General features: G+C 32.4%; 1 protein-coding gene across 1 annotated transcript in view; it reads right to left on the bottom strand.

Moving 5' to 3' along the window:
* CWC27 (CWC27 spliceosome associated cyclophilin) overlaps positions 1-15,633 on the bottom strand; it is a 312,875-nt gene that overhangs the window by 151,185 nt on the left and 146,057 nt on the right. Inside the window, exon 11 of the mRNA XM_058309301.2 lies at positions 6,793-6,896. Within this exon, the coding sequence (XP_058165284.1) occupies positions 6,793-6,896 (104 nt within the window). The remainder of the gene's footprint in view (positions 1-6,792; positions 6,897-15,633) is intronic.

The following is a 15,633-nucleotide window of genomic DNA, read 5'->3' as shown; positions in this document are numbered from 1 at the left end:
GGCTAGAAAGGCCCACAGGCCAACCTCTGCCCTAGCCTTTCTTTTTCAAATTTTATAAAATATTATTGACATATAATTCACTTATCAAAAAATCTAACTTTTAAAGTATACTCTCTCTCCTGTTTAATTTGTTATTCTTTAATGTTTTGAACATATAGACCAGATAATCAATTTGCTAGCACTATACCCAAAGTAAGAATAAGCAGAATAAGACTGATGACCTGACAGGCTTTCTATACTTCAGGTGCAAATATACTTTCACTTTTCCTTGTAAATTAAAAAAAAAAAATAGCACACAGATTAAGAGCAAAATGAGAGAGGAGGATAGGTCTGTTACTTTTTGCCTCCAAGAAAAAAAAAATGACTCAACGGCACCTAAAGAAAATTAACTGCTTTGGAAAAAAGGAATAGTTTGATCAAAAGAGGAATTAATCCTACATTGTATCGGGCACAACACAGAGCTAACATTCCAAATGGTTCTGTTTCTTATAAAGACCAAAATTAAGCTAGTTTAACTTTATGTTAGGTGGATGTAAACCTATCAAACCTGAGGTGCCCTAGTCTGGCTTAGTCCAGTATTAAAAAGATAGTTTGAAGAAACTTGAAATGGCCCAGTGCAACTTGAGAAGTACTGAGCACCACAGGGATGTGGTTCATGTTTTTAAATTCTTTCTTGATTTACAAGCTCAGATTTCCCTTCCTCCTCTAATTTCTGGAACTAGTCAAAGAACAGGTATTGTCCGCTTAGCACTTTGAAAATATGATCTGACACCTTATCTCCCTAAGGCTGCTTAGAGAATGTATCCAAATCTGTATCTCTATGTTCAGTTTGGTACTGGTTTTGATAGGTTGAAACTTAAAGAAAACTGGAAAGGCCACAGACATAATTTAATGAAAGGATTATACAGTTTATGAAAGAATTTGACAGAGCCAACACAGGAAACCAACTCTATCCCCAACTAATTATCAATCTTACTCGAAATTTATTAACTCCCACACCCCCACCCAATGACAACCCTATACACAGGCCTGGATGATTTACAGTAAGATTGAAGAGACTCCAAGGCTGTAAACAGGACTGTCCTGCAGTACATCTCTTTTGACATCAATGTTATCTACAGTAAAACACCACATTCCTTGTTTACCTAGATTGGGGTATTAAGGCCTACTGAAGATTATGTATTCAACTAAGAAAATAAACTATTTTGAATTTTACATACTCAAATTTCATGCCATTTCTCAAATTTTTAATTATATGACTATAATTATGGTTTTATTCCTTGAAGTTTTATTATCATTTTGTCTTTTTTTATACATTATCTGAAGCCTTTAAATAGAGTAAATAGATGACAAAACCAGTGACAAAAATTATATGAGGTTATATTCATAATGCCTTTTTTCATTTATATCTGTCATCTGACAATATCCCTGTGAAATAAAAATGGACAGATCTTATTTATCTTTAAATTTATATACGGAGTAGTAGATTTTAAAGTAACTTGCCTAAAGTCATGAAATAGATTTAGAAATAGAATTATGGTTAGACGTAAGTTCCTAATTTCTACAGAAATCTGGATAAGGATACAGCCCAGAAAACTAGAAAAGATGATAAAAATGAATGGAAAATTACTTCCTGATCGAAGGTGATTTTCTAAGAGGGCAGAAACCCTGAAGGAAGTATTATGCCTATTAGAGCATTTGAATAAATGGGAGACCTCCATTTGTGAAAGGACAAAACGAGGTATTTTAATATTTAGGTATTAGAACACAAGACATTCTTATTCTTATGGGTTTCTTAGAGCTTGAAATCCAGAAGATAATATAGTATATTCTAAAATGAAGTGGTGATATCCAGCAAGTGTCAGATTTGCCAGGTGAATTAATAAAACCAGGAAAAAATACTTTTGGAAGCTTTACTTAAGAACGTACACAAGTTAATACACACCCCTTTTAACAAAGAACATCATGATAGAAATACAACTGTGAAAAAACACGAGGGGAGCATTTGAGATTTTAATTTGTCATTACATAATCATTTTGGTTATAGTCTTTAAGTGCAACTAACACATTATTAAATTTCAGCTTCTCAATTTGTAGGATATTAATAGGAAATAAAATGGAAACAGGGCTAGCTACATTTTTCTTCTTACAAATTAAAATCATTGTTTTTATATTGTACTGCAAATTTATTAAATGTTTTCTCGTCTAATTTATTTCATACAAGAACCCTAAGGGTTACATGAGACATTTTATTCCTGAATTTATAATAAGAAAATTGAGTCACAAAAGCTTAAATAACTTCACTGCTAGTAACTGTAATTAGAGTGTTAATGCCTTCTTACATATTTTTGAGGAAAAAAACAAAAAAAAAATTCAAAAATTCTTATAACCCCTAGTTATATATAAAAAGCACCTATGATTACTATCAAAATTACTATTAAAATCCCAAAAGTAATATATTTTTAGTCTCTTTATATAGCAAGTGTGGTACATGTATCCAGATGAAAATTCATATGGAAGATAGGTCTATATTACATAACAACTTGCGTTAGTAAAATATCTAAAAGGCTCTGTTAAATATCAATTATCTGCCCCTACATTTATTGCCATATTAAATTACGAGATAAAGCCTACAATATTTAAAAGACCCAACTCATCCAAAGTTTCCAGAATACCCAGATAATTACGCTTGAACTAAAATGAAATGTTTTATCAAAGCCAGAAATATAGCCATATAGCTCAATCAAAAAAACCTTCCTGAGCAGATTCAGGAGGGTATTCAGTTCAACTGATGCATGAAGCTACAGAGTCAAGGTCAAATAGTACTTTCCCACTTCTTTTTATGTGAGGAGCTTACCATGGAAATGCATATGAAAATTTCTGGATCTGTTCCCAGAGTTCATATTCTGATCCTGGATATCTGCTGGCTGTGAAATAGGCTAAGTTCTGGCAAGCATTTAAGTATGCCTAGAATTCTATTTTATTTCTACAATGTTACAGAGTGAAATGGCTCATAGTACCTTTTTAATCATGGAGAAAGAAGTACTACCAGACTTAAAAATTACATGCTCTAGTCATTAGGGAACATGGGATAATAAACACAATTTCCTAGCATTATATCAGTAATACTTGCCAATATATAAAGATGAATGAATGTACGCTCAGAGAAAATACTTCTCCAAGGAAAAAAGTAATTCATAATGTACAACATAGATAGGCTTTAAAAGAGTTTTTTAAAGCATTTTAATAAGATAGTGATACTATATTGCTCCTATTGGCACTCTAAAAATAATGGAATTAAAATAAAATGGCTGACCCAGACTCTGGTTTCTAAATATAATTTCCCAATAAGAGGAACCAGAGCTCTTTGGAGAAGTAGTTTTTGAATCCAGGGCTGGGGAGGAATAATACAAGGTAAGTCTGGAGAATCTTGTAGTGACGGAAAGTAAGGAAGTGAAGAAAGAAGTTAAAGTTGAGTCAAACAGGCACAAGAGCCAATCTGAAAGAGCTCCCAATGGCCAAAGCTTTAACTATTTGAACAACAAAATAAGAAATGATAGTTTGGGAATATAATGATAGTTTGGGAATATAATGAACAAAATATCTATGAGCCCATATTGATATAGACAGACAAACTGATTGATTGATAGCTGATAGATAAGGAGTAGAAAGAATTCTTGATTGATTGATTGATAGATGATAGAGGAGTAGAAAGAATTCTTTCTTCCAGAAGAATTCCAAGTAATAAAAGTAGAAAGGAATGAGGGGAGTAGAATGTCACCATTAGAACACCATTAGTAAATAATTGTTACAAGCAAAATCCACTAATGGATGCTAAAATTAGTGAGGGAAAGTCTGAAAAGAAATGATATACATAGTCTCCGAGTATTTTCCCCAAGATAATTATAAATACAGAAGGGAAAAGAGCACCCTAGCAGACACACATTTAACCAAGTAATTGAGGTAATATCACCAGTAAGAAGATAATAGGTATCATTTAACCTCTAATATGATACACTGAGAAGGCCACATAACTTTCACAGTAATCTTGCAAAAAAAAACCCCAACAAACACAACACACATAACTTGAATCTAATCATGAGAGAAAATCAGAAAAACTCAAATAATTAGTTAGTGCAACTGGCAAATAGTTCCTGATCAGTATTCTGCAATTTTTTTCATACAAAATAAACACTTGCTTTTAACTGAGGAGGGCTGGAGAAGAGATATATTTTTGGATACTTCGTTTTTCTTTAAGCCTGTCTTATTCATACTCTTTAAAATAATCTATCTGGATCAATAATGATATTAGCATGATTACTACTGAGAAATATTTTGAGTTTTTCTGCCTCATATAATTATTAGCTGGCGAATTATCTGCTGTAATTCATTCTAATAAAATGTGAAGAATTCTCAGATAGGAATTTGATTATCTAGAAAGAATTATGGCCTAATTAGAGATTATTATGTCCAACAGTTATAGCTTTAATATAAAAACTATAATTATAATTAATTTCTATTATATTTGAATTATTATTTACATTTATAAATGTTTGTTGCTATGCTATCTATTTTTTAATAATTGATTATATTAAATCTAACCTGGCCTTGCACTCTCTTTTAAAATTTGTAATTTTTTTCAATCTATTTTTCTATTTATTTTACAATTTAACAATAAAGGACTTTTTAACAGCTTAAAAAAAAGCCATTGATTATACACTTTGGATAGATCATATAGCATGTGAATATATCTCAATAAAACTGCTTATAAACAAATAAATAATTGTGTAAGAATAGCCAGAAATAGCAGCTATGTACAGCAAGGAAAACAGAGAGGTGAAGAATACTCTTGTTTGTCTGTCTTTTTATTATTATTACTGAAATAAAAATGAAAATGCTTTAAAAATGATTGAAGCGATGAACACACAACTATGTGATTATACCAAATACCACTGATTGTACATTTTGGATAAATTGTATGCTTTATTACTATGTATTAATAAAATTGATTTGTTTAAAAAAGTATGCAGGAAAAAATTAATAAATAAAAATTTAAAAATACAAAAAAAGTATACAGGAACTCTGTACTGCTTCTCTGTGTCTAAAATATTTTCAAAATTAAAATAAAAAATACAAAATGGCCCATTCTGAGATTAGAAGAAAAATGATAGCAACCAAATAATCCAATTTTTGGGGAAGATAATTTTAATTGTCAAACAGATTTTTGGCAAATCCAAATATTTCTAGATGGCATAAAGAAAATTAAATACAGAAAAGTAATTACTAGTATTATTGCCTTTCCAATTATGTAATAAAAAAATGTTACAATGGTTAACTTTCACATAGACTGAAATAAGCTCCACAAAAACTCCTCTTTCATGTTATGAAATTTTTTTTCAGAGTCAAACCTTTCTCTACCAAAGGCACATAAATAGAGGACTATTTATGACTAACATAGACCCTAGCTATATAGCACCATTATAATCATTCTCATTTGCATTCTTCTCCTTGTACTAAATCATGAACAACATGAGGTACAAATAATGCAAAGACAATTCAGTATTAACCTCACACTTAGTCCAGCAGTTCTTGAGGGACATTGGGGTACTAAACAATTATTACTCAGTAATATAATCTAAAAGATTTAAGTAAAAGATCTTTTATAGTTGAAAGTAATTATTTTCATATATTTAAAATGATGTTAATTAGAAACAATTTCCTGAGAAAATTACCTATAATACATAAAATATAAAATTATATATAATATATATGTGGCATTACTTGTGCTATTTAAAATAAATAATAATATGTATGGCCAAGTGTTATACCACTGTTTTATATTAGGGCAGACACTGCATCTTAATCTTTGCTACATTTCCAGTGAGTGTTATAGTACATCATAGATAAAAACATTTTTGCTTTCCAAAGGTATAAGAATACAGAAGATACCGGCAGAAAGCAAATTTGTTTAGCCAAATTTAGCATACATTATCAGAGGCAACTGAATCAAATTTCCTATTGTATTCACTGCATCAATAATATAATTTATTAATGTAAAAGGAAAACAGATTTGAAGATTGGAAACTTATTTTGGAAGCTAAACATTGTATTTTTATAGTTGAAACAGTTTTAAACTACATTAAAAATCTTTAATGAAATAGCTTTTTTTGAAGCTTAAAAAAATCATAATGAAACAAAGAACAATTTAACCTGAAAAAATAGCAGGTTGTTACTCTGATCAGTTTCTGATCAGTTTTATCAATATTTTAGAGTTGTATCCCAAAATAAGAGTAAAATCAAAAACAAACTCAAACAAACAAAAAACAAGAGCAGGTATTTAGTACTATTCACACCATTGAATAAATGTTTACACCAGTCCCAAACATAGTGCCCAAACACTTTCTTAAATATTTTAAGGATTATACAATATAAAGTGAACATCCCATCCCTGCGCACTTTTAATCCTGTTTAAATGTTATAGAAACATTTAAATTTTGATTTATGTCAACTACTTTGTAAGTTCTCAGTAAGCTTATTTAGCAACAGTAGTTATGACCATGTTTGCACTGAATTTACTTCTCAGACAAAAGTCATGGGTAGACAATATTTATTGTTTATTTGACACTAACACAATATTTTATTGGCTAACTGTCCAAAGAAAATATAAAAAACACTCAATTGGAAAGGAGGGAGAGAGCACTGAGGGAAGAGGGAAAGAGAAAAAGAAAAGAAGGAGGAAAAGGAGAATCAGAGGAGGTCACATAAAAATATAAGCATGATAAATGCCCTTACCTTCACTTCTTTTTTCTGCTTGTTTTGCTGCATTTTCTACTTTTTTTTGCTTCGCTGCTAAGAGTTCCCGCTTTAATTGTCTTGCTTCTTTTCGGAGCTCTTCACTAAAAGGCAAAAGCACAGAGTAGAACAGAATGAGAAAGAAAGCTTAGTTTTCAGGTATACTAAAAGCTTAGTTTTCAGGTATACTAAATCTCTAAAACAAACAAGGTGAGTAATGTAATTATTTCATTTTGGTTCTTGATATGTGTATTTGTGGTATGGAAACATGCTTAAAGGATATTTAAGATATTGCAATTTTCATATTGCAATATAACAGGAATTATTATATAATATATATCCCCTTTCAAATATTTCAAATATAACAAACATAAGAATAAAAGTTACAAATGATCTACTGTCCTACCTCTGATTTGCTTGCAAATTTAACATTCTAGTTTTGATTTAATAATTTATGGAGAAGTTGAATGAAAAAATTTTAATATAAAAAATCCTGTACCTTTTACTACTGTCTTGTATTAGAATCATCATATTGATGGGCCTTACAATACACATAATTCAGTTCTTTTTACCTCTTTTCCATATCAAAAATACACAGCCACATTTTGCCTGGTCTCCAAGATCTGAATTTGGAAACTTCCCCCTCTGATCAAAGTCTACTATCTTTCCCATTTTTAGTCCTACTGAACCTGTTTACACTCTAATCTTGAAAGCCAACTCCTTATCCCCAGGCCATGGCCCACCAGTCCCATTTTAATCCTAAGTGGCCCTCTATCCAGTCTAGATGCTATGTTAAGATGTTATACTGGTATCCTCATCAGCATTTTTAATACTTTTGACACTGCTATCCTTGTGCATATATCATAATCACCTAGAAGAATTTGTTAACAACACGTTCTGGGGGAAAACACATAGAGAATATGATATATTTACATCTGGGATGTTGCCTGGGAATTTGTATTTGTATCAAGTTATGATATGCACCAGGGTTTGGAACCCACTGCCTTATAGAAATTATCTTCTCTTTCTTACAAATTTAAGCACTCCTACTCACTCCTTTCCTTTAGCCAACAAAGCATGTTCAAATTTCCTTTGACTTTGCCTCCTGAAAAAACAGTTTCTGTATATTGTCTAATTTATCAGTCTCTAACTTCTTAATCTTTATGCTCTTCAGAAACTGCTTTCATATTGACTAATTCAATGGCCTTTTCTCAGTTCTCCTCTTTCTCTTTGGCCTAACATTTAGTGATGTTAACCATCCATTCCTTATTGAAATTCTCAGCTTATCAGACTTACACACTCTTGAATCTACTGTCCTGGTTACTGTTTTTCTTCCCATTCTATAACTTTGTATTTTTCTCATCTCTATACTCTGTCACTGGCATTTTCATTTAATTGCATAACATCAATTACCACATCTTCATGGTTTACTTCCAAATCTAGTTGTTTTCCCCAATTTTGGTCTTGCTTTTCTAACAACCTGTTACAAATCTTTATGAAGATCAGCACTGGCCAATAGAAATATAATGTAAAACACATGCATAATTTTAAGCTTTCTAGTATTCACATTAGAAAAAGTAAAAGTAAACAGGTGAAATTAATTTAAGAACATACTATATTTAACTCTGTATATCCAAAATATTATTTCAACATGCAATTACAAAACAAAAAAATTATGAGATACTTTTTTCATACCAAGTCTTTGAAATTCAGTGTATACTTGTATCATATCTCAATTCAGACTAGCTATCATTCATGGGCTCAGATCTAGACAGACAGTATGGACCAAATGTTTCAACACAATTACAAACTCTCTATTCCAAACTTGAAATCCTCTTTCTACCTAAATCTAGTTCTTCTCCTGAAGTTCCTATTTGATTATGGAAACACCATCCTTTTAATGACCAGACTTTAAACTTTTTCTTGGACTGCTCCCTTGGTTCACTGCATCGGTGAAGTCTTTAATATTGCAATCTCTCTTACGATATGGATGCTGAACATGGCATCCAGAATGTATAGTGTCACTGAGGATTAAAAGGGGACTGGTGTGGTTAAAAGGGAAAGTCTAAGGTCATGTTATTAGTAGAAGGCAAGTTGAAAACTACAATCTGGGATTGTATAAGATAGTAAAACCTTATTAATACATGAATATGAGTGATACTGCATATATAAAACTGTTTTTACAAAATATAAATACACATATACTACAGAGAAGGAAAAAGAATACCAGTTATGTAAGGCAAGAGAAGCAGAGAGAGACTGAGAGGTGATAAGTTTTGGTTGTTTTTTATTATTATTTTATTGGAATAATGAAAGTGCTCTAAGAATGATTGAAGTGATGAATGCACCAATATGTGATTATACCAAATACCATTGATTGTACACTTTGGATGGATTTATGCTTTATTAATATGTATTAATAAAACTGATTTGTTAAAAAAACAAAAACAAAGCAAAACAAAACCTATAGCTTGCATTGTAGTTAACAGGGAAAGGCTGAAATCTTTCCTACAGAGATCAGGAACAAGACAAGGGTGCTCACTGTCATGACTGCTATTCAATATTTTGCTAGAAGTTCTAGCTAGAGCAATTAGGCTATGTAAAGAAATTTTTTTAAAAAAAGGAAAAGAAAAACTGGACCATGCACTAGGGTTAAGGAGTTGGCTTTCACAATAAGAGTGTAAACAAATTCAGTAGGAATAATGGCTCCTCTTTACTCTTACCATCAATGACTAGTTTAGGCTTTCATTATGTATTTCTCAAATAAATGCAACTGCCTCTTATTTCTTGCAGTTATCTCCAAAATTTTAGAAATCTCATACTTAGCATGGGGAAAAGAATGGAGCTGCATAAATTCCTGCATGAGGAACAGCAACCATATTCTTGTTCCATCCAGTTAATATCCCTATTTTTTTATTATGCAAGGTTTAAAATTTTTTAGTTTGGCAAGTAATTGAGGAATTTTAGGTGGTACTTTCTGAAGCCTAAGGTATTTGAGGTGGAGACTGCATGAAAGTTGAAGGGGAAATGCTGCATGGTGGCTAAACCAGTTATGAGAGTAATTTGAAGTATGCAAAGAATGAAATGCAATAAAAGCACATACTGTTTAAGATACTATTTTAGAAGACACAGAGAACAGCTTTAAAAAGGATTAACTTTGGATTCAGAAGGTTCTGATTTAAAAACCCAGTTCCATTTGTTATTAGTGGGGTTACATCAAAACCGTTACTTAACTTCTCTGAGATTCAGTTACCTCAACTATAAAATAGGAACAAGGTATGGAAAATATTGAGCACACGATACATGTTCAACAAATGGTAGCCATTATTATTTAGGTCAATTCAAAATAGTACTACTGTTAAGGGCTGTTTGTCATGGGGGAATATTTCTTTATTATGTTATTTACTATAAATGAATGCTACCTCTACTATATATGGAGATCAACTCTGTCCAAAATTTTAAAAGGGCAATGGATACATAATTCATACTTCCAAAAACCTATCCTTAAATAGGCAACTTAGATTATTATTAAAGTAGGCATAATAATATACAAAGTGAACAATGATGAATAAAATCTCAAAAGAGACAAGGTGTGACAGAGAAGGGTAGGTTTACACAAGATTATAAAAAATTGCTTCATTATACTGAAATTTTCAAGTGATTGAGGATTTACAATGCTGACAAAATCACTCTGACTATTCAAACAACACCATTTGTTAGTACTTGTGGAATCCATAATTCTTGGAATGAAGTACAAGTTTTTTAAAACTAGTCTTTAGAGCACAGTCTAATTTTAGGACTCCCAATCTTATATTTCCCTAGAATGTAGTCCTTTCCACTGGAATTAGAATATATTTAAATCTGTTTAAATGAGAATGAACACTATAAGCTTGGAGTACATGTCACCTTATAATGAAAAACTAGGGCTTGCTTTTGAGTCCATGCTGCATCTTTTTGCCCTCCTAAGCATTCTAAAATATTAGACAAAACATTTGAAGAAAAGAAAAAAAACCACACATATATATCACAAGACCTATACTCAGCATAATTTGGCCACAAGAAAACAATCAACCCTCCTTCTATCTCAATTTCATCATCATCTAAGAACAGTTGAGGAAGATGTTAAACTAATATTTCTGAAGTGCATAATCAGAATTACAAGATAAGTGTCAGAAGTTTTTAAACTGTATGATGTCATCAATATGGCTGAGTGACATGCTTACAGAAAAGTTTAACTGGTTGAGTACTGAGTCAAGAAAAAGGCAACTTAAAAACAGTAGAAAAAACCTCATGATACTGTTGCTGGCCTTTCCCCCAACTCTCCCCAGCTCAGTGCAGAGCCAGTCTCAGTGTAGTGCAGGTCTTTGATCCTGGTTCCAGAGGTAGGAGACTAACCCCTGTAAATATACCAGCCTCTCTGGAAGCAGCCTGAAAGACTTACTCAAGATACTCATCATGGGCTTGCTGTTTCAGAGCTTAGTAGCTGCACATGGAAGCAGCTGGCAGGATGGCTACAGCACTGTGGGAGACTGATCAAGTCATACCTGCTTAGGGAAAAGGAGTGGCTGTTTCTAAGGGTAGTGGGACATTTGGATCTATGTGAATGGAGGAATTCCTAAGGCAATGCATGCAAGGTAGAAGATGACACATGCCCAGAAAAAACTGGGGGAGGACTGAATACTTTTGTCTCAGGCTGTTCTTTAGACAAATTGTTATGCAGGCTAAGCTCTGAAAGACACCACTCACACAAGCTTATCTGACAAGACAGGGAAAGATATATGTTTGTTTGTTAGCTTCTGGTATTCAAGGAAATTGCTGACATAACAGCTGGAAACAATTTTAAGTAATAGACATTTCAGTGACTAATTTCCAGAGATAAAACATTAATGTATTAAAATGTCCAGTGAGCAGCAAAAGATCACCATACAAAAAGAAACATGAAATGATGACCCATGTAAAGAAGCAAGAGAAAGCATTAGAAACTATCAGTGAAGGAGACTAGATTTTGGAAATAACTAGCACAGACTCTAAAAAAATTATCGTAAATATACTCAAAGAGCTAAAAGAAAAAAATGGACAAAGTCTAAAGGAAATCAGGAAAATGTCTAATGAACAAAATGAGAACTTCAATAAAGAGAAATCATGAAAAGGAACCAAACAAATACTGGAGATAAAGATGAAGACCACAATAACAGAAATATAAAATTCAATAGAGGAGTTCAGCAGCACATTGAAGATGGCAGAAGAAAGAATCAGTGAGGTTGAAGATAAAACAATGGAAATAATACAGTCTGAGGAGCAGACAGAATAAAGAATGAAGAATAGTGAACAGAACCTAAGGGACCTATGGGACAGCATTAAGCACACAAATATACTCATTATGGGAACCATAGAAGGAAAGGGGAGAAAGGGGTAGGAAGAATAGCCAAAGAAATAATTGCTGAAAACTTCCCAAATTTAAAGACCTGAATATTTAAACATCTAAGAAGCACAACAAACTTCAAACAAAATAAACTCAAATAGACCAATACTGAGACAAGTAATAATCAACTGTTGAATGCTAATGATAAAGAGAAAATCCTGAAAGCCATGAGAGAAGCAGTATATCATATAAAAGGAAACTTAAATAAGGTAAAGTGCCGATATCTCAAAAGAAACCACGGCAGCAAGAAGCAGTGGAATGACATATATAAACTGCAGAAAGAAGAAAAAGTCAGTATCTAGCAAAATTGTTTATGAAAAATAAGGGCAAAATTAAGATATTTCCAGATAAACAGAAGGGGACGGAGTTCTTCACCAACTGACTGGCTATAAAGAAATGTAAAGGGTGTTCTTCAGATAGACAACAGACAATAGATAGAAGACACATGAAGAATTAAGATCTCTAATAAAGGTAACTACATGGGCTATAAATGCCAGTACTCTTGCATTTTTAGTTTGCAAGTCTGCTTTTTACTTTACACAGCACATGCAAATGCATAAAAAATAAAAATAAATTTGTGGTTCTAGAAACAGATGGTATAAAAATGTAATTTGTGACAAAAATGACATAAAGCTGGGGGGTTGGAAGGAATAGAAATATAATTTATATATATAAATATAATACTATTCAAGTTAAATTGGTATAAAATCAATTGAGATTATTATAGATTTAGGATGTTAAAATTAAGCCCTATGGTACCCACAAAGGGTTCACTTAAAAAGAGGGTTCTGGGAAAAATATGTGGCTTGAGCAGCTGGGCTCCCATTTACCACATAGGAGATCCAGGGTTCGATGCCCAGGGTCTCCTGGTGAAGGCAAGCTGGCCCGCGTGGCAAGCTGGTCCATGTGGAGTGCTGGCCCATGCAGGAGTGGCATCCCATGAGAGAATGCTGCCCCACGCAGGAGTGTCCCCCCGTGCAGACTGCTGGCCGGTGCAGAGAGCTGGCACAGCAAGATGACACTACAAGAAACACAAAGGAGAGACAATAAGAGATGTAGCAGAACAGGGAGCTGAGGTGGTACAAGAAAATGATCACCTCTCTCCCACTCCAGAAGGTTCCCAGAGATGCCAAATGAGAATACAAGCAGACACAGAAGAACACACAGCGAATGGACACAGAGAGCAGACAACAAGGGTGGGGAGAGAGAAATAAATAAATCTAAAAAAAAACCAAAACAGTCTTCTAAAGGGGTCTAAAGAAGAGGAATTCTATAGGGTTCACTACAAAAGATTAACTAAATGCAAAAGCAGGCAGTAATAGAAGAACTGAGGGACAAAAAATGATATGACTAAAAAACAATAAAATAGCAGAAGTAAGTCTTGTATTATCAGTATTTAATTTTAATTTAACTGTAAATGGGTTAAACTCTACATCAAAAGCAAAGATTGGCAGAATGGATAATAAAGCATGATTCATTACATGCTATTTAAGAGACTCACCTTAAATTTAAATGCAGAAGAAGACTGAAAGTAAAAGGACAGAAAAAATAATCCATGCAAATAGTAGCCAAGAGATTTTGGGGGTGTTAGTACTATTTTCAGACAAAATAGATTTTAAACAAAAAACTGTCAAAAGGGACAAAGGAAGACACTATCTATTTGATAAAGAGGCTAATTAAGAAGATATAACAATTATAAACATATATACACTGAACAATTGAGCCTCAGAATATATGAAGCAAGCACTGACAGATTGAAGGGAGAAATAGATGGTACTACATTAAAAGTAGGTAACTTCAATACACCACTTTTAATAATGGAGAGCATATAGAAAGAAGACCAATAAGGAAACAGAAAATTCACTGAGACTATAAACCAAATAGACCTAACAGACATATGTAGAATACCTTCTTCCACAGTGTACATGAACCATTCTCCAGGATAGACCATATATTAGGGCACAAAACAAGTCTTAATAAATAAAAAAAATATTGAAATCAACCATGTATTCTTCAACCACGTATGAATGAAATTAAAAATCATTAATGGATAGGGAACTGGAAAAATTTCAAAATATGTAGAAATTAAATAATACTTTCTTAAGCAACAAATGGGTCAAAGAAGAAATCACAAGGAAATTAGGAAAAATCTTGAAATGAATAAAAATGAAAACAATATTCTAAAACTTATGAGATGCAGAAAGGCAGGGCTCAGATGGAAACCTATAGCTAAAAATGTTCCCATTAAAAAATAAGTAAGATCTCAAATCAATAACCTAATTTCACACCTGGAGGAACTAGATAAACACCAAAACTGACACAAGAAAAAAGAGAAGACCCCAACAAACCAATAACAGGTAAAGAGATTGAACCAGTAATCTCAAGCCTCTCAAAAGGAAAAGTCCAGGATTGTTGGCTTCACTGGTCGGTTTACCAAACATTTTAAGAACGAATACCACTATTTCTCAAATTCTTCCAAAAACTGAAACACTTCTGAATTCATTCTATTTTCACCCTAATACCAAGCCAGATAGGTATCATGAGAAAAGGAAACAAGAGACCAATATTCCTAATGAATACAGATGTAAAAATTTTCAACAAAACACTCGCACATAAAAAAGACTATACACCATGATCAAGTGAGATTTATCCCAGGAATGAAAAAGTAGTACATTATGTGAAAATCAATGTAATAGTACACATTAACAGAATTAGGGGGAAAAAACCACACATCTCAATTGAAAAAGGAAAGGCATTTGACAAAATCTAGAATCCTTTTGAAACAAACAAAAAAAATTTCAGAAAAGTAGAAACAGAAATGGAACTTCCTCAACATGGTTAAGGGCATATATGAAAAAAGCAACACCTAACATCACACTCGAAAGACTGAAAATTTTTTACCCTGAGATCAGGAACTTACCTCTGTCACCACTGCTTTTCAACACAGTACTGGAAGTTCTAGGCTGAACAATTAGGCAGGGAAAATAAAATAAAATAAAATAACAGGCATCCAAACTGGAAAGGAAAAAGTAAAAATATCCCTATTCCCAGATGACATGGTCTTATATATAGAAAACGTGAAAGAATCTACAAGAAAGTTGAAACAGCCACCTTTGAAGACTAAAGAAGAAAAGTACTATAGGTACAAGAAAGATATTAGAGCTAATAAATTCAGCAGAGTAGCATGGTACAACTTCAATACATAAAAATCAGTGGTATTACTATACACCAGCAATGAACAATTGAAAAGGAAATAAGAAATGAATTTTAATTACAATAGCAATGAAAAGAATAAAAGGACTAGGAATAAATTTAACCAAGGATGTAAAGGACTTATATAGAGAAAAGAATAAATCATTACTTAAATAAATTAGACATAATGTTTTAGTTTCCTAAGTGCTTCAAGAAAATACCATTAA

Source organism: Dasypus novemcinctus, chromosome 2 (assembly GCF_030445035.2).
Source record: "Dasypus novemcinctus isolate mDasNov1 chromosome 2, mDasNov1.1.hap2, whole genome shotgun sequence".
In the NCBI taxonomy this organism is placed as follows: domain Eukaryota; kingdom Metazoa; phylum Chordata; class Mammalia; order Cingulata; family Dasypodidae; genus Dasypus; species Dasypus novemcinctus.
Note: the sequence above shows the minus strand (reverse complement) of the source record. Positions and strands in the feature narration are given on the sequence as shown.